This window comes from Diadema antillarum, unplaced genomic scaffold (assembly GCF_040938485.1).
Source record: "Diadema antillarum isolate AM-2024a unplaced genomic scaffold, OU_Dant_1.0 seq00000079_RagTag, whole genome shotgun sequence".
NCBI classification, from domain to species: Eukaryota; Metazoa; Echinodermata; class Echinoidea; order Diadematoida; family Diadematidae; genus Diadema; species Diadema antillarum.
This window is the reverse complement of record NW_027271172.1, coordinates 952,730-972,386: the sequence shown is the minus strand read 5'-3', so window position 1 is coordinate 972,386 and position 19,657 is coordinate 952,730. Positions and strand designations below refer to the sequence as shown.

Genomic DNA, 19,657 nt, shown 5'->3' with positions numbered 1-19,657 from the left:
ACAATGTGACATTGACAGCCAGGGTCATCAATTGTATTAAGTGATTAATTATAGATATTCCTGTGCACACTGCTTTCATCTTCGCCATCCTTGCTCTTTCTTTTGTGTTGCACAATTGATGTGACATTGATTGACATTCTGCTGCATGAGTATGCCCCCAAAATATTCGACTTTGTGTAGACTAGTTACTTGGACCAAAATGCTAGGTTTTCATTAAACATCGACCCTTCAATGCTCTTAGAACGTAAGGGAATGCACTGTAACAGCTAAAGAGAAGGAATTAAGTACAAGCATAAAAATGTATTGGAATATGTGCTTTTTTGGTAAGAAAATATGCAGGAGCTGAATGTCAAGTGAAATGTAGTTCGATGAATGACACACAATCATGTCTGCCAGGACTGAAGAAAACGCATCAACTTTAGGAATATATTTGATGTTTGCAGACATGTACAGTGGAATAATACACAAAAGGCGATATGAATATATCTATTGGGACTCTTTATTTTGATCAGCTTTAATAGCCAATCATTCCCCCAGATGAACAGATGACCTTATATGTGGAGTTGACTGTTACACAACCTAAATTAATGAATTGTGCTCGTATGCTGGTTTGTTTGAAATGTGGTATAAAGAAGTGTTCTCAGTAATAGAATTACAAAGCGTGTGATTTTCAATTCTTGTATGCTATTTCAAGCTTTATGTTATTTGAAGCCCCCATTGTGATGAAGTTTATCATCAGAGAGAGCATTCATCTATATATTTTTATGCAGGGGTGGGGGTACATATTTACATGCCAAATTAAATTTATAAGCACTTACATAGATTCTATCTGATACTAGTATTATATAATTGTACTTGGGTGAGTGAGCTACAATTTTCAACACTGTAACATCTGTACTTTGCAAACTAGAAAGACAGATTTATAAATGCTGCTGAATTAAATTAGGAAATGCACTATGTCTTGTTTATACTTGTTCAAAAGGAAGGAGAGTGAATAAAAGAAGTGATCTGTATTTCATGAATTTGTGAAAACAATTTTTTTACGTCAATGAGAGTTTTAGGGCATTTCGACTAATGTCAAGAAAGTTAGATCCATTTGAGTGTACATTTTGTAGATTAGTCACACAATGTTCCGCTGATATCTCAAGACAGTCATGTAAAAAGCTGCAAATGTTTCACACTTTCCCTAAAAAAGATGACATATGATATTCTATATCATGGACATCAAGTTATTAAACACGTGGAGTTACAACACGTACGTGTAATTATTAATTCACAATGCAATCTGAATAAGAATCACCTCTTTTTACTTGTGTTTTTAGTAGTTTTAACAGCTATTAAAATTTATAAAACTTTGATAATATAAGCATCTGATTCTTTCAAACTTCAAATGATATCTGATATTACTCATTAAATGACTTCATTTCAAAAGGGATTTCATATTTTTGTAAAGAATGTTAAAAACTTGAACACACAGTATGAAGCTCTCTGTGTCCTTATGAACTAAATCATTATTTTTATTTTTTCCCATTGTTTAGAATGCACTTTTGAAATGTTGGCACGGTACGAAATATGTTAAAATATTCATTTGTTGTCCCCGCCGAACGAGTTCGAGCAGGGGACTATGAAACGGGCTCCGTACGTGTGTGTGTCTGTGCGTCCGTGTGTCCGTGTGTCCGTCCGTCCGTCCGTGTGTGCGTCCGTGTGTGATCAAAATGTTCAATTTGCTACTTCTCTGTCATTTATGAGCCAATTTTGATTCTCTTTGCTTTATATGATAGCACTACATGGGAGCTTTAAAACTTCTACACAGAATTTCAGTTGTGACCTTTGACCTTGACCTTTGACCTATATTGTACATTTTGCTACAAAATGCTACTCCTTCGCCATTTCTAACCCGATTTCGATTCCGTTTGCTTTATGTGATGGCACTAGGTGAGGGCTTCAAAACTTCTACACAGAATTTTGACCTTTGACTTCTTTGACCTTTGACCTTGATTTTTGACCTATATTGTACATTTTGCTACAAAATGCTACTCCTTCGCCATTTCTAACCCGATTTCGATTCCGTTTGCTTTATATGATGGCACTAGTTGAGGGCTTCAAAACTTCTACACAGAATTTTGACCTTTGACTTCTTTGACCTTTGACCTTGATTTTTGACCTATATTGTGCATTTTGCGACAAAATGCTACTCCTTCGCCATTTCTAACCCGATTTCGATTCCGTTTGCTTTATGTGATAGCACTAGGTGAGGGCTTCAAAACTTGTACACAGAATTTTGACCTTTGTCTTCTTTGACCTTTGACCTTGATTTTTTACCTATATTGTACATTGGCTACAAAATGCTACTCCTTCGCCATTTCTAACCCAATTTCGATTCCATTTGCTTTATGTGATGGCACTAGGTGAGGGCTTCAAAACTTCTACACAGAATTTTGACCTTTGACTTCTTTGACCTTTGACCATGATTTTTTACCTATATTGCACATTTTGTTACAAAATGCTACTTCCGGCGGGGACATATATTACACACCGCGTAATTTCTACTTTTCCTTGTTTGATAGTTAATGGGATTCCTGCACTTTTTCTTTAAGATATGCGGAGCTCAGAAATGATCTGGATGAGGCCAACCGGATGAGGGAGCAGCTGGAGCGGGTGATGACGACCCTGGTCGATGATGTCCGGCAGGTCAAGAGCCGCACCGACGCCTCACAGGTGGAGATCAACAGCCTGGTGCACGACGTCAAGGAGAGAACCAAGAGACTGGAGGAGGACAACCGAGTCTTGGTGAGTGATACGAAAGATGTGGTCAGGTACCAGTCTGTACTTTTGTGTGTGGTATGAGATATTGTCTGTAGAGACTTCAGGGAGATTCAAAAGATATGCTCAGATACCAGTCTCGTACGTCTGCATTTGTGGTACTGAAAAACCAGAACATTAGCGGCATGAAACTTTTCACTAATGAGAGCCGATGACCATTCTTGCGGCATGGAACTTTTGCAAATGTGTAGCCTTTAGATATTTGTCTGTTAAAGGGAGTGAAGTGAGATAGATTTGTATGCATATGACTTCCCCATCTCAATTTCCTGTGATAAAATACAGAGTTTGGATTAATCATAGTTACACATCGATCATATTACATTCCCACTTGTAGCTTGTCTGCTTTAATAGTAATATCACAATTTATTATTATTTGAACTGGCTGAGGAGAATATTAGTATCATATACATTTGTACCACCGTCATATTACCCCTGGTTGATAGTATTGTGTTAATTCAAGCCATGTAATAACTTTGTCCCAATCATTCTTTCCCTTGTTATTTATCCGCATCATTGATATGCATGGATTTTTTTGGTATTTTTTTTTGTAAATTGTACAGAGGGTAAGACTAGTTTGCTTCTAATAACTCATTCATCCACTGCTGTGTGTTTGCATGTTTCATCATACCCATTGCAAAGAGTTCTCACTAACTTACCATATCACGTTTGTGTGTAGACCCATTGCGGTCTTTCAAATTATACATGTGTCCTGGAAGAAGAGAAAGATGTTTTTAAAAAATATATATTATTGTATTATGTTGAAATTTTTATGGTGGTTTTGCCATGATGGTTAGAAGACCACAAAGTCCGAAATTACCAACTCCCAAAAAAGTCTGATCAATGACCATTCACAGAATTATCTGCATAATGTGCATTACCTCTTCAGGGAATATTCCACCTTGTGTCTAGGTAGACTTTAATATCAAGGGTAGTAAAGTAAATACAACCAGAATCGAAAGAGGGTGGTTGAAATCAAACTGAATATGAGAAGTTATTGAATTTTTAAGATGAGCGTGATTTTGTGAACCAGTGCTACTGGATACAATATCATATGCAAATTTAATAGGCAGTTGATGATGTCATAGCTTTACATGTCTGACCAATACTATGAACATCCAAATCTTCCAATCAATTCTCTTGATGAAGAATTCTGCTACCATGTGGTACTTAAAATCTCTCCCCTGTACAAAGTCATTAGTGCAATATTGCTTCAACTCCAAAATGAGATAATATACAAAATATAGTAAAATCAAAAGAGTCTATTTGTGTACAAGTACTGTAGATATCAATGACACCATCATCTTGCTAGTTTGTGTATTGTGAAGGTAACTGAAATCACTGTTTTTGGAAAGTTAATGAAAGCTTGACATTACACTTCCCACTCATACTGTAGATCTTTTTTTTTTCCAATTTTAATGAAATTTTAATGTCAAAATGTTTGTTTTATTCTAATCTATTTAATAAAGTCACCACTAACACAGAGTGGATCTTACAAAATGAATTTATGTTTGCAGTGGTGTAGTTGAGTGATTAGGCAAAGCAGAAAGGCCTTACTGCACTTACACTTACTACATGTAAGTGAATTTTCAATTATGGCAACTGTAGTGCTGAAGCAAATATAGCTTGCAAGATTGGTATAACTGCACACATATATTGAATTGTACTCAATTGCAAGGTCTCTTAAATGCATTAGGGCTGCAACCCTACCTGAAGTGGCGGGGTCACAGCTTTAAAGGGATGTTTAGTTTTTCGTTGCTATGGGGATTCAGATTTTAACTTTTTACAAGATAATTAGAAACCACTCATATGAAATATTAAAGAACACACAATTCTGAGAGGGATCAAAAGTTCATTTGATGAAATTGGTTATGAAATAGGTAAGATACTATATCCAAAAACAAAGCAAAATTGTCCTTATAAAAGCTGTGTCCCACCTTTTTTTTTTAGGACCACTTTGTTTTTGGATATCTCATCCATCTTCAAACTGATTTTCATCAAGTAAACTTTAGATTCCTCATAGAATATTGTGCTCTTTCATATTTTATATAAAGTGAGTTATAGATCCCCATCTAAACCGAAACTACATCATCCCTTTAATGCTGTATTTTAGTTATCTGTGTGCATGGATGTGAGTCTAGCGCGCATGGTTTATTGGTTTTCTTTAAATACTAATGACTGTGTCTGATGTATAGGAATCAGAAGTTGAATGTTGTATGTTGCATTATCAAAGGAGCAATGAAACGCTATCTTGCATGCATTGTTACTCTAGTGTATGGCGACATTTTCGCGTGTTGTTAAATTTGCGATCCAAAAGTGATTTGCGAAATTCGCGAAAATTAAACCCTTGCGAAAATAACCACTTAAAATACAGTATTTTCCCAAAGGCAGAATGGAAGAAATCATGAAGCAGTAAATAGTATAAAAGTATTGTGACAGTGGTTCATTGATCTCTTGATTAGAACAGGGTTCAATGTACTTATTAAAAGAATTTAAAAAATAACAAATAAACTTTGGATACAGGGAGTGTCTTTTCATGATTTTGAACAATTTAATATCACCACACAGCTTAATTAGCAAAGATGGACAGTTTTTATAAACCACCACATATGCTAAAACACCATCGAGTCCCACAAGTTATGAGAGAGAGAGAGGGGATGGGGGGGGGGAGCAGATAGTTTGAGCAAGAGCAATACATGCTTCATTCCATCTTTAATTTTGCATGTGTCAGTTCATCAGAATGCTATGATTGAAAGGTGGTGGTCATTTTCGGATGATTACAATTCATAGTTGTGTGGCTGTCCCCATGGGAGGGCATTTCGAAGTGATTGTTGTGGCAGTAACTTCTGGCACTCGATTTCATGATATGTGGTGTACCGTCTTTCTGACAAGCGAGAGATAAGCTGGGGTGCAGCCATGTTTTGAAAATCACAGAAAGAACCAGCTATGCATGTAGTGACAGTTGAAATGTGTGGGTTGAAATGAGTTAGCTGAAATAATTTAAAAGTCAATTTCAAGGGAGAACAAAATGGGAAATATCCTATATCCACTTGTGTTACTTTAGTCATTGTTTTCTCTTGTACAAAAAACTGCCACAGATTCAAAATTGATAATTAAAAATCTATGACTAAATCAAGACGAGTGGATTTTATAGGCAGTGGATGCTTCCACTGTTCATAGTCTCACCTCATCAGATGTGTCTCTATAGTGAAGACAATAGTCTCGCCGCATCATACATCTAGCTTAACAGCTTATATAGAAAATAGCTGCATCTTCTGCCTAGGTTACTGGTATGGGCTAACCCTTTCCCTGTCCTTTCCTCCCTTTCCTACCCCTTTCCCCCTCCCTTCCTCTTCCTGTCCCCTTCTTTTTTCCCTTTCCACATGTACCTTTTCCTTCACCTTTGCCTTTTCACCCTTCCTTGCAGACTTTCACCTCCCTCCCTATTCCCATTCCCTTCTACCTCCCCCTCCCCTATCCCTTCCACTCTCACCTCCTTCTCCCCCCCTTTCCCCATCTTCCTTTCCCCCTTCCCTTTATCCCTCTTTGGTACCCTTCCTCTCTCCATTCCCCAATCTTTTCTTCCAATTTTCCTCTTCTTCTCTTCCCCCCTCCTCCATTTCCCTTTTTGCCACCCCTTCCCTTTTCCCTTCCCCTTTCTACCCCTTCTTCTTTCCCCATACCTTTTCCTCCCCTTTGCCTTTCCGTCTTCCTTTCCTATTCCCTCCTATTCCCTTCCTCTTCTTTATCCCCTCCCCTATCCCTTCTACTCTCCTCTCCTTCTCCCTCGTTTTCCCCTCCTCCTTCTCCCTTTCCCTCTTCCTCTTCCCCCTCTCCCTCTCCCTCTCTCTCTCTTTCCCTTCTTCTTCCCCTCCCCCTTCCCACCCTTTCTCCTTCTTTTCCCCTATTCCTTCCACTCTCCTAACCTTCCCTTTTCCTTTTCGCCTTCTTCCGCCCCTCCCCTCCCCTCCCCTCCTCTTCCCTCTCCCCTTCTTCTTTTGCTCCCCTCTTCCCCTCTCCTTCTCTTCCACTTGCCTTTTACCTACCTCTCAGATCCCCCTACTCCCTCTCACTATAATGGAGATATTCCATGCTCTTATCAATAATGAAATATTACCATACCTTATGTATTCCATTACATGTGCAATCAGCATCACTTGATAGCCTAGTTCTCATTTATCAAGCTATTTATGAAATGATGTTAGAGCCAGAAATATTTTATCCACATAGTAACACATTCTTTTTCCCCCAAAGGTAGACCAGTGAATAGAAAATAATGTGTGTATTATTTTTGTGTGTGTTTTTTTTCCGGTGGATTTACATGTTTTCTTTGTTATGGAAAAAAAAATTGGTTTGTGCACTGTCACGTTTATTATTACCTCCGCCAAGGGAGGAGGTTATGTTTTCGTTACCGTTGGTTTGTGTGTTCGTTCATTCGTTCGTTAGTTACAATGTAGTTTGTCCGTGTGCAAAATAACTCAAAAAGTAGTGAACGGATTGGGATGAAACTTGCAGGAAAGGTTGAGAATGACACAAGTAACAAACGATTAACTTTTGGTAGTGATCCGAGAATTTTGGGGGAATTTATGAAGGATTTTTGATATTTTGGCAGGTAGGGTCAATGAACTTGGGAGTTCACGCTGCACGTATTTGAGGTTTGCATGCACGCACTAAATGTGCGTGCTCTAGTTTGTGCTAGGGCGCGGCGCGCCGTGCAGCTGAGGGTTTGTGACGTAACAAAGGCTTTCAGCACACAATGCTATAAGTACGTATGGGTGGAAATCACTGATATCACTGTGGTCTCTCTGGAAGAATAAGATCAATGGTGGAAATGAGCTGCATGCTTGGCGGAGGTCTGCGCTCTCAGAGTGCTTCTGTAGTTGTCATGTGTGGTGTTGTGGGACTAAAACTTGACTCTCAGTTGTAATGTATGACATTTGTTTTATCGTTCCTATGCATGAATATGAAAATACTGGTAAAAATGACACCGCATTCCATGCATACCAGACTACCATACCATCTTTACATGATAAGTGTAGTTATGATTGCAGGAAAGAAAATTAAGAGGGTCAGCATATATGTCTAATAGTGGAATACCTAGTATAGGTTCTTCAAACAGACTTTTTTTCCATTGACAAATATGCAATACATTGCAAAATTGCACTGTGGAATTGGCTCCAATTTACCAGCCAGAATTTGGGAGTCGGCAATTGCAGCAAAATTGAAAATGATTGTGCGAAAATTAGACACCCAGGGTAAATTGCCGTGGAATCAACAACTGATGATAACCACGCGACATTGTTCAGCTCGATGTTGGGAAATGAAATTGAGAGAGAGGGGGAGAGAGATAGATGGGAATTGCGGCAGATGAATTTGCCTCACTTTGGCATAATTCCTCTGTCCTCGGAAAGGCATAGAATATGGATTTCATGATAGATCTCATCCCCTTGGTTTGATGATATATTCATGAGGTTTCTTTGCCATGCATGTTTTATACTTGTATACATGTCTCTTTTTCATACATAATGTATTATGTGCAGTGCATGTGATGTGATGAAAATAATGCACTGTGTACATAATAAAGCAAGTTAGGAGTCCTAGTGAAACTGCAAATATATTTTTAGATAAGTGTATTAATTATTAAAGGGTGTGTACAGTTCTGGTTGAGGTGAGGATTTAGCTTTTAACGTTTTGCGAGATATTCAGAAACCACTCTTTGAGATGTCAAAGAGCATGCAATTCTAAGGGGTATCAAAAGTTTATTCGATGAAAATCGGTTTTGAAGTGGCCGAGATATATCCAAAAACAAGGTGAAACAAAGAGATCCTAATAAAGGTGTGCCTGTAGTCTTTTATTATATCACTTTTTGGGATATCTCAGCCATTTGAAAACCAATTTTCATCAAATAAACGTTTAATCCTTGTTAAATTACACGCACTTTCATATTTCATAAGAGGGTTTCTCATTATCTCACTTAGGAATGTAAAGAACATGAATCCCCACCTCAACCAGTACTGTACAGCCCCTTTAACATGTGGATATATCAGTTCTAGAGCATTTATGCTGGCAAGTCAATAGTAATTGCTAATTCTGCCTGGTTGAGATTTTACTGGGCTTAGAATTGCCCTGTAAAATTGTATCATGAACTGCTATTTGAATGAAAGAAATTCTTTCATAATGAAAGACAATTGAAAAACCCTGCTTGCTAATCATGTGGTTGTAAAAATGCAGTCATTGGGATAGAAATCAAGGTGGTGAATTAACTGAGCTACAGATTCGTAGCTAACTGAATTTGGATGAACAAGAGCCAATTAAGAGTGAGAAAAAAAGGTGTGTGTGTGTGTGTGTGTGTGTGTGTGTATGAATGTCTGCTCTCTGAATTGTACATGTAGGATTTTGCAAGGACTGATACCAGTACACGATATCTCCCTTTAAATACTTTTCAGCACATGATGTGAATTGCACAGTGAAGTGGCAGTACAAATAACACATTTAACTCGCAATCCATTCCACTAATGTGGGTGATAATTTGACATCTTTTTACCTCCTTTTTTTTCTGTTTTTTGCTGTGTTGGTTATCTTTCCTCTTCTCTTGCACTAAATAGTCCGCCCAGCTGACTTCTCTCAATGTGCCAGATCCCTTCCTAGAAAAACTCATAGATCAGTTGAAGTCCCAAGTGAATGACAGGTAAAAGTCGGCCACACCATCAAAGTATTTGCTTCTTTTGTTTCTTTGGTTTGTTGTGGTTATTTTAGTGTGCCTGAATAGAATAAAGAAAAATTGAGTGAAATTTATCCCCTTTCCGTGCTGTTTCTTTTTAAAAAACCAATCAGCTGAAACAGAACTGTTATATTTCTTTTGTGTTGCATGTTCCACAAATTATTTGTTGATGTTATCTGCCCTTTCTGAATATAAAGGCACTTTTGTGACAGTCCAGTCTGATGTGATATTGCAGTAATCTAGTAGCCTAATTTTCCTTGTGTGCATGCACCAAATTGTATTACATTCAGCATTCTTGAGAAGTGACTCCAACCCGCCACACAGTAACAGACTGTTAGTTTTATGGTTACTCAGTAATGTCTATTTATCAATTCTGTGCGTATGTGAATTTGCAGCTGATTCCATGCGCAGCTTTTCTTGTCTCATCCAACCATTTAATGTAAAATTCTCAGTCGGTTAAATTTGCTTTTTTATGTCCCAGCTGTGAGGCATTTTTGTTTATTGTGTTGAACACTTTCCCCTCTTCCCCTTCAGTGGTGGGTCAGCACAATTTTGAAATTGAAAGTGGTGCGTGGGCCCCTTTAATGTTTTAATCAGAGCATAGAATGTCTAATGACATATCTGAGCCGACCTTGCCCTGACGTTCATAATTATGCCCAGAATTAACCTTGTGTTCTTGGTTACTAAATTATGCACGTACCTGACCTCAACAACAGACTGTCTGTCTGGATGCATAACTGTGGATGTCTGTGAGAATGGCAGAATTGACCTTCACTGATTAGGGCATAATTAATGAGGCGATGCATTCGGATTGAATAAATTTACTCCATTAACAGTGTTAGTGTTGCATTATGTATTATATAGCATGGATACCACACACTGTGCAGAAACCATCACATCTGTTAGATAGAAAGATTGTATTAATTTATTGAAGCACTGATTGACTAGTCATTTTAAATGAAAACCTCATCCTGCAAAGAGTATGCTATACAAGTATTGAACGGTATGAGTCAACCTACAGTTGGACGTTCCTTGTGTAGTGCTAGAAGGAAAGTGATCCATCTGAATTGATATGAATATCAAAAGAGTCATCTTGAGAAACTACATTGGTCGACAGTGGCCCACAGATAATGTACTTTTTTTTTTTTCATTGTCGTGACTCTTTGAAATGTATCAGAACAAGGAATAGATATCCTCTTCTGAGGTATCATAATAACAAAATTTATACTCAGTTTTCTTGGATTTAGCTAAGACTAAAAACTAAACAAAACAAAACAGACTGATAGGGGAAAAAATGACTATAGTCATTACCTTTAGATCAGTTTTTCAGAGCTGCCAACTAGTACTGATTTTCAGTAATTTCTACTGAAATTGGACAAGAATACTGAAGGTTACAAGCAAATTACTGATTTTAGAAATCATTGTCTGTGATAAATTCTATAACACTGTGAAGGATTACTGATTTTCACTCAAAAAAGGTGCAAATTACTGATTTTCAGCCATCAAAGTACTGAAAGGCTTTTACAAAAGTTAGCAGCTCTGGTTTTTATGTTACAAAGTTCTCTTAATAGCAATTCCTGGCCGGGCAAATGTAGTAGAAAATCAAAATCTCCTGTCCGTAATATCATAAATTTATAATCATTTTTCAATGCTGGTAGCTATTCCCTTATAGTTCCCTCCCATTTCTCTCTGTTTCCAACAGTATGCTTGTAAAATTTTTCTTTATGCCTATTTGTGCATGCTGTGTTTCAATTTGGTGTTTAAATTTATTTTCTTTATTTCCTCTTTTTTGTTTGCTTTGCTTTTGTGCATGCATGCTTTGCATTTGTATTCACCCTGGCCGAACCTGTAGATGGATCATCAGAGAAAACACAACGAAAACCAACACCACACTACTCAAACGACAGCGGTGTTGCGATCTCAGCTCGATGCTCGGTAAATGTTGCATTGTAGTTTGAGTGCTGTGGCTCCCTAGAATGACTGTTTGCCACAAAGCTACCTATAGGCCTGTATTACAAAGGTGACTTAAAATCAAAACCATCATTTACATCAAGTCCATGGACTAAAATAAGCATGAAACAGGCATACCTTACATGCACAAGTATCAACGCACAGTTATTATGGGCATGTCTTTTACCATACATGATATATCATCCTGTCATATGCATAGAAAATAATTTGAATAAACCATGGACTAGATTTAAACTTTCCTTAATGAATACAGGCCAAAGAGTTACCAGAATTCGCAATCTTACTTTTGTCCTGTCCGAACAGAGGTGACTCTCAGCTTTAAGGTGTTATATCTGTGTGTCAAAAAGCCAAAGCTCCCAAAGTCACTTGATTCATTTGTCGACAGTGGCAAGGGGCAGAAGAAATCCAACAAAAAAGTAGAAGAAGCCATAGGGAAGAATGAAAAGTCTTTTGAGGTTGCTGTTCTAGGGAAGTGATTTTTATTGACATGAAGTACTGAATTAGAAAAGTAAAACAACTGGTTTAATCTTAAATTTATTCATTTTTTTTCAATCTGTTGATTGGGAAAATATTTCGTGAAAGGCCTCCATTTATCTTTCATTAGCTTGCTCTGATGCACTGTCTTGTGTCACACTTTGAAAATGTGTTGTGAAAGAATGTGTATGAAGAATTTCCTTTTTCAAGACGTAATCTTCTATAGATATCAATGGAAGGTGGGGGGGGGGGTATGACAAATTTCAATACTTTTCGAATCCCAAGTCAACAAGTTTAAGTAAGCGATTGTCATCCTTGCTCATCTGCGGTGGTTTTGTGGAAGGCAACCACATACTGTATGCTCGCATGCCAGACAAAAAACAATTGATGGGAGTATAAGTCTCCAGCTTGAATTGACATTTCCTTTGAACTTGAAATTATATTTCCATCATGACCTTGAGTGACTAACATAATATTTGAGCAAACATTGTAGATAGGATAAAGCAAAAGGTATGAAGGATGATGCCATGATTAGAAAGACATAGTTGATAATACTTTCTGCCACATGCACATTTTGTGCATGTGGACAACATGTAAAAAAAAAAAGAAAGAGGCAAAGTTTGTCTTTGCATGATTTAAGGGCCTTTCATCAATTTGATTTTGTCTAAGAATATACCACCAGATTGCCACCAGTTTGAGGAAAAAATCACAAGCCAAACCCTTGTCATCTTTAATATGTGTTCCTTTGTTCCCCTGGATATTAGTGTCAATGTAGACCCTATATATTGGTCTGATGTTCTTGCTAAAATTAGACAAAATGCAGTGCACAAAATGTCAAAATGAAAGTTACACCATAGAGCTGTAGAATACACTTATTACTTTAATAGTGAAAGTGGTAGTGAATAGAGCAGTGAGCAATGCTTTATGATGATCAGACATGTATGTGTACTTTGCATGCTTTTGCAGATGTTCATCTTTGCTTTGTTCTTGTCAGTTTCAGTTTGTATTGCAGCCACAGCATTTGAATATGTGCTAAAGTAAATTACTTCATTGTGGTAAAAGACTGATTACTTTCTTGTTTTATATATATCTAATGACATCATGTTTAGTTGGAATGCCTTTATACTTAATGCTTTTCACACAAAGTTGTTGCTAGGATCCTGATTTGAAAAAAAAAAGAAAAGAAAAGAGAAGAAAAAAGCTTGTGAGTTTAAAAGCTGACAAGCAGTGATTCAACTGGTTAATTATTGGCAAAAAGTCAACTACACGTCCAAGTTGCTTCTTGGATTAACTCTGCTTGAAATAATAAAAATAATTCCACAAAGATTTTATGCATAGTTTACCACTTAGAGAGAGATAGATAAAGAGAGATAGAGAGTACATGAAATGAAAATGGTGATGAACATGAATTGCATCTCGTCCACATTGACAGGCTGGGAGAGATTCGAGATGTTCTCATGGATCTGAGAAACAGGATAACGTCAGAGGAGACGGAAAGGAGACAGCAGGAGCAGAACATACAGATCAAGTAAGCCAAAGTCCAGGAAGACCTTTTTCTTTGATACACCTTACAACCTTTTGCTCCTTCTGTTTCCCAGCTGGTAAACTAATGTATAGGATGTGTAAGGCATGTGTAATGCATTGATACAGTGTATATGCATTGTGTATACAGAATATACCGTATGTCCCCCCCCCCCCCCCAAAAAAAAAAAAAAAAAATACAATGGTACCCTCCCCAATGATAACTTTGAAAATAATGAATCAATCCAAACACAATTTCAGGATATGAAACTATAACTCATTGCCTACATCTTACAGAAAACCCCATTCAATTTGCTTCAGTGCTCAAAGAGAAATGAGAATTTTTGTAGAGCATGTCGGGAATCTCTTCCCTCCAAGTTCTGTCTATTGTGTTTACACATTAATATGCAGTTCCAAGAGCATCCAAGTGCAAAACTTGGAAGAATCAGACTCATGACATGCTTTACAGTATTCCACATTTCTCTGTGACCGCTTAACCAAATTGAATGGGGTTTTCTGCAAAATAGCGCTAAGATGTTATACTTTAAGACCCTGAAGTAGCATTTAGACGGTTTAATCATATTGGGTGTTATCAATGCAAAAATCCGATTGTAAATTTTTTTTGGTCATACTGTACACCACTGACTTTCAATCACGAGGTCCCCGGTTGAGTTCCTCGGTTGCTAGAGTTGGGCGCCTACGCAATTATATGTATAACACAAACCAAACATTTCATCCAGATTATCCACATCAAAGCAAAGATCCAATGAAAAGCCATGGAGTGTGGGAAGTTGGACCAGATGAATTTTGGGATATTGAGTCTGTGCAGAGTGAGAGCAACTCAAAGATTTGGAGATTGTTTGCACTCATGTACAGTAAAATTGTGAAAAAGTGAGAACAAACCAAATGGTAACCAACAGAAAGGTATTGTAATGCAGAGCATACATGTCCCAGTGGAAGTGTAAAATTGGTTTTTGTGAAAGGCACAAAATGTAGGCTGGCTAAAGATTTGTCTTCTCATAAAAATCATTCAAAAAAAAAAAAAGATTGATCTGACTTGACACAAATCACTGGGTATCAGTACACAAAACATGTAGGTAGTCGCTCAAAAGTTCTCCCATCAAGGTTAAAGCCAGACATCGAATTGGTTTCCTCCACCTAGAAAAAAAAATATTAGAAGTTTAACATGCCTTATCTCTGCTTGGAGCACTCCTGTATGATCTTGTAGACCTTTCACCCCAGTGACCCTGTCTGACCTCTCACCCCCTAGGACCAATGACCTCCAGGCCCAGATCCACGAGGTTGGCCGCAAGCGGGACGAGTCCATGCACGCCCTGGACGTCGTGCAGCGGGAGCGAGAACATGCGGCTGACAACGAGCGGCTGAAGATGCACGGTAAGATCGCAGAGATTGCCGAGGAGGTCAGCAAAAAGATCCTGTCCAAGGAAATTCGTCTTCGGGAGGAGGCGCAGCAGAAGTTTTCAAACATCGAAAAGGTATGCAGAAATGAGAATGCCTCCCTTCTTCTGCTGCTTCTTTCTTTCTTCCAATCTTAATTAGAGGGTTTCAGCTAATATTGCAGAAGAGTGGGAAAACAGAAGAGCTGTGTGGGCCGTCACATGTGAAGCCACAAAATATTCAACATAGGAAGTTATGATATAGATATTAATTATGGAAATTCATATCAGAGGTTTGAGAAGTTTTGATACCTGTAAATATATGAAGATGAGTATGAAATACAATATTGATACACTTGTGTGCTTGTATCCCTATTGCAAAGTTTTGAAATTTTTATATCAGCTGTGGTTTCATTGGCATTGTTTTTCTTTTCTTCTTTTTCACAAAAATCACCCATTGATATAGATTGTTTTTCTTCTCATCACCCTTTAAAATATTGTCCTGTCAGCTCAGCCATGTTTCAGGACTGACTGTGATGGAAATTCAGGCACATCCAAGCGCCTTGTTTGTGTTACTCTATGTCCCATACTTTCTGAATCTCTATGCCTTTACCCTCAATGAACAAAGCTATTTTGTCATAGGACCCTGCACTTTGATTCTGTAAGTGATGGTGCAACCGTTCCATTACTACATGTGTTATACCCTGTCCAGGATGTGTGCCATTCAAATGTTACAGTGTCAGAGAAAATTAATTGTTCTCCTTCTCCGCATATTTGTCTCCTGGTTGGCACATTGTCTTTTAACCTGAAAATGTTGTTTCTTCCAGTACCTGCATGCGGAGCAGGCAGCCCGTATTGCCCATGAGCAAGCCATGCGGGAAGAGAACGAGAAGAGGTGGGCAGCGCTGCAGAAGCTGACGGAGGAGGAGGTGCTGCATGTCAGGGAAGGACAGAAAGTGAGAAGCTGTGACAGGCGCGCCGGAAGCAGTTTTGGATTGGGGGGGCAAACATTGGAGGGGGCTCAAGATTAGACCATGCATATGTTAAACAATATACACATACACACACACACACACACACACACACACATCTATTATATATATATATATATATGTATATATATATATATATATATATATATATATATATATATATATATATATATATATATATATTATTATATGTAAAGTGGCGTACGGTGGGTCGAAACATGGGGGGAACCATAAAGTAATTTTGACGGTCTGTATGCTTGTGCGTGTGTGCGTGAGCAATAATGGGACTACAATACATTACGGAATGTGATACATTCAACAACGCAGTCATTGAGGAACATTGTAAGCTTTCCTTACATGGATTATGGAATGATGGTGTGAAACGATCGACAAATTAGATACTGTCAGCAACATAAGGTGAATGGCATAACAATAAAATGCGAGCGAGCGAAGCGAGCGAGCTTGAAAATTTTGATATTCTACAGTTCCAAAACTGGAGTTTTAATTGTAGCTATATACATATTTCGCTTTGAAATAAATGGGGGCGCATCGGGCGCAACTGCTGGCAATTATTGGCAGCAACACTAGGAGAATGGCATAACGATTCAATGCGAGTGAGCGAAGCGAGCAAGCTTGAAAATTTTGACATTCTACAGTCCCAAAACTGGGGTTTGTAGCTTTATCTTTCACTTTGGAAATAAATGGGGCGGCGCATCGGGCGCAACTGCTGGCAATTACTGGCAGCAACATTAGGAGAATGGCATAACGATTCAATGCAAGCGAGCAAAGCGAGCGAGCTTGAGAATTTTGACATTTTACAGTCCCAAAACTCCCGTTTGTAGCTATATCTTTCGCTTTGGAAATTAAGGGGGGGGGGGGGCATCGGACGCAACTGCTGGCAATTACTGGCAGCAACATTAGGAGAGTGGCATAACGATTCAATGCGAGCGAGCGAAGCGAGCGAGCTTGAAAATTTTGACATTTTACAGTCCCCAAACTCCCGTTTGTAGCTATATTTATCTTTCGCTTTGGAAATTAAGGGGTGGGGGCATCGGGCGCAACTACTGGCAATTACTGTCAGCAACACTAGGAGAATGGCATAACGATTCAATGTGAGCGAGCGAAGCGAGCGAGCTTGAAAATGTTGACATTCTAGAGTCCAACAACTGCCGTCGTAGCTATGTTTTTCGCTTTAGAAATTAAGGGGGAGGCGCACCGGGCTCAACTGCTGGATGCGAGCGAGCGAAGCGAGCAAGCTTGAAAATTTTGACATTTTACAGTCCAAAAGCTGCCGTTTGTAGCTTTATTTTTTCCCTTTTATTCATATAGATCTACATATTTATTTTATTTTCTTTGTTTATTCATTTATTTTTATTATCATTATTTCTATTTGTTTGTTTGTTTGTTTTTTTTTTTTGGGGGGGGGCTTTTTGGGGGGGCAAAAATGCGTTTTGCCCCCCCACTTTTTGGATTGGGGGGGCGGCCGCCCCCCCTGCCCCCCCACTTCCGGCGCCTATGAGCTGTGATGTGTGCTGTGTGCTTGTCTTTGAGTGAACTGAAATATTCGCATACCCATCTCAGCCAATAGCTTGCTAAGTTTACATATTTTAGCTTTAAACATAATTTAAACAACTCGACAGAAAAATTTAATGAATTTGAATAATAATGCAGTACCCGCTGCAAACTACAAGGATTAGAACCAGCACTGGCTGTCGGATGGAAGCTCATTGGTCTAGTGGATAAGATGCCTGTCCGGAGAGCAGGGGGTCGTGGTTTCGAATCCTACTCGAGTATGAATGCCCATGATTTCTTTTGTCATGGGTACTACTGACACACTGATCAATTCGATGCTTATTTACATCAGTGTAGGGCAATTTGTTAATCAAGAAAAACTACTTGCAGCTAGAATTTCATGAATTTGAATGCTGAAACTATTGGTGGCTTTAACATGAGTTTCAAAACGAAGGATTGACAGGAGGAGGACACAAAAAAGAATGTAAAAAGGAAAGAAAGAAGAAAAGAGGGATGAGTGGGACGAAAGTAAGAAGGACAAAAGAGAAGAGAGAAGAGAAAATTATGAGACAGAAGAAGGAGAAGAGATACAGGATGAAAGGGATGAGAAGGATGGGAATGGGAAGAGGGATTGAGGACTTGATTGGTAGGTAAAGATGAGGAGGGGGACGTGGAGGAAGATTAATGAGTTACATGATAGAAAGAAAGGAGGAGAAAGAAATGTGAGGAAGAGATATATTTTCAGTTTGATTATTGTATAATCTCTTTGGTTGGTCTGCAGCTGGACAGGCACAAGAACCTAGGAGGCATCAACAAGATGGGTGATTCAGTGGAGAAACTGGAGCGGCAGGCAGCCGAGACCAGGAAACAGCTGGAGCAAGTCATGAAGGCTGAGATTAAGACAAGGTGAGACTGGAGGGTCTCTGCTCATTTGCTGTGTATACATACAAGTTCCACGAATTAGATAAAATCAAAATGATAGATGTTACTCCCACACACAACTGAACAACTAAATCTTCCTGATTCTGCAAGAGGCTTCCCCCAAAAAATGTTTAATGTCTTTTCATGTCTTCATAAGAGAGAATGTCAAAGCCACCACTGATTAGAGATTCAGTCATAAACAAGGAGGTGCATTTGATATCACCTCACTGCCCTTTGAAACCTCCATACTTTTGATGTGGGAATGGTTGCAGTTCCGTACAATATAGTATGAAGTTCGTATCATTACATCTCTTGAAGAAACAATAAATTTTGTCTTATATTTATGTTCATCAAGATTGTCTGCTGATAAAGGACCCCTCCCCCATCTCTCTCTTTTCAGGCAAAGCCAGGACAAGCAAATCGAGACCAAGATTGAAGACGTGCAAGAGAAACTAGGCGTGGCTATTTCCACCCTGCAGCAGGCCATTGGTGGTATCAATGAGCAGGTGGCAGTGCAGTCCAATGTGGTAAGTCACACAAAGAATGTGTTTGTTTGTATGTATATTCCCTTTCCACCTGTTGCATTGAGTACCAAAGTAATGATGTCACAGTCATTTGTTATAGCTGTGGTTGAAACCAGGTGCGAGCATGGTTACTGACAATAGAGTACCAGGTGATGATGTGGGATGAACCAGGTGTGAGCATGGTTAGAAACAATAGAGTACCAGGTGATGATATGGGATGAACCAGGTGCAAGCATGGTTAGCAACAATACTGTTTACAGATAGTTGGGTCAGGTGAGGTTGTTTACAAACAGTTTCCATGGCAATGAATGGTTGTGACGTTACACTTTGGCATTCTTTTGCCTGCAATTTAATTTGTTATTGATTTGTTATTGATCTGTCAACTTCACCACAGTTGAAAGGTTCAGATCACAATAGTCAATTTGAATAAGAAATGTATGAAAATGTGAAATACATACATGATACAAACAAACTACTGCCCTCACTTTTTATTGTCAGCACAGTTGAACCAATAAGCAGAAAGTCTATGAGTAGTGGCATATTTGACCAAGGAGGTTTTATACATGGTGTTCCAACTGGCTGTAATTATTCAAACAGTTGTCAGATTTCTATTGATGTACAAAAGAATTCCACAGGTGCACTTGTGCCTTTGATGATCGATGTTCAGTGTCGCCGTCTTTGCTGAGCAATCTTAAGATTCATTTTGAACGTTATCATAATGTTGGCCATATTTTGCTTATTTATTTATTAAATGAGATGAAATTTCACTTAATGATAAAGCATGTAAAACAAAAGTCAATCCCG

The 19,657-nt window shown here is 38.5% G+C and overlaps 1 protein-coding gene across 1 annotated transcript in view; it reads left to right on the top strand.

Annotated features, from left to right (window-relative positions):
- LOC139726074 (uncharacterized) overlaps positions 1–19,657 on the top strand; it is a 54,312-nt gene that overhangs the window by 14,050 nt on the left and 20,605 nt on the right. The window contains exons 4-11 of the mRNA XM_071637157.1: positions 2,598–2,790; positions 3,384–3,386; positions 11,394–11,476; positions 13,419–13,514; positions 14,778–15,003; positions 15,732–15,860; positions 18,190–18,314; positions 18,730–18,856. Coding sequence (XP_071493258.1) covers positions 2,598–2,790; positions 3,384–3,386; positions 11,394–11,476; positions 13,419–13,514; positions 14,778–15,003; positions 15,732–15,860; positions 18,190–18,314; positions 18,730–18,856 — 982 coding nt within the window. The remainder of the gene's footprint in view (positions 1–2,597; positions 2,791–3,383; positions 3,387–11,393; positions 11,477–13,418; positions 13,515–14,777; positions 15,004–15,731; positions 15,861–18,189; positions 18,315–18,729; positions 18,857–19,657) is intronic.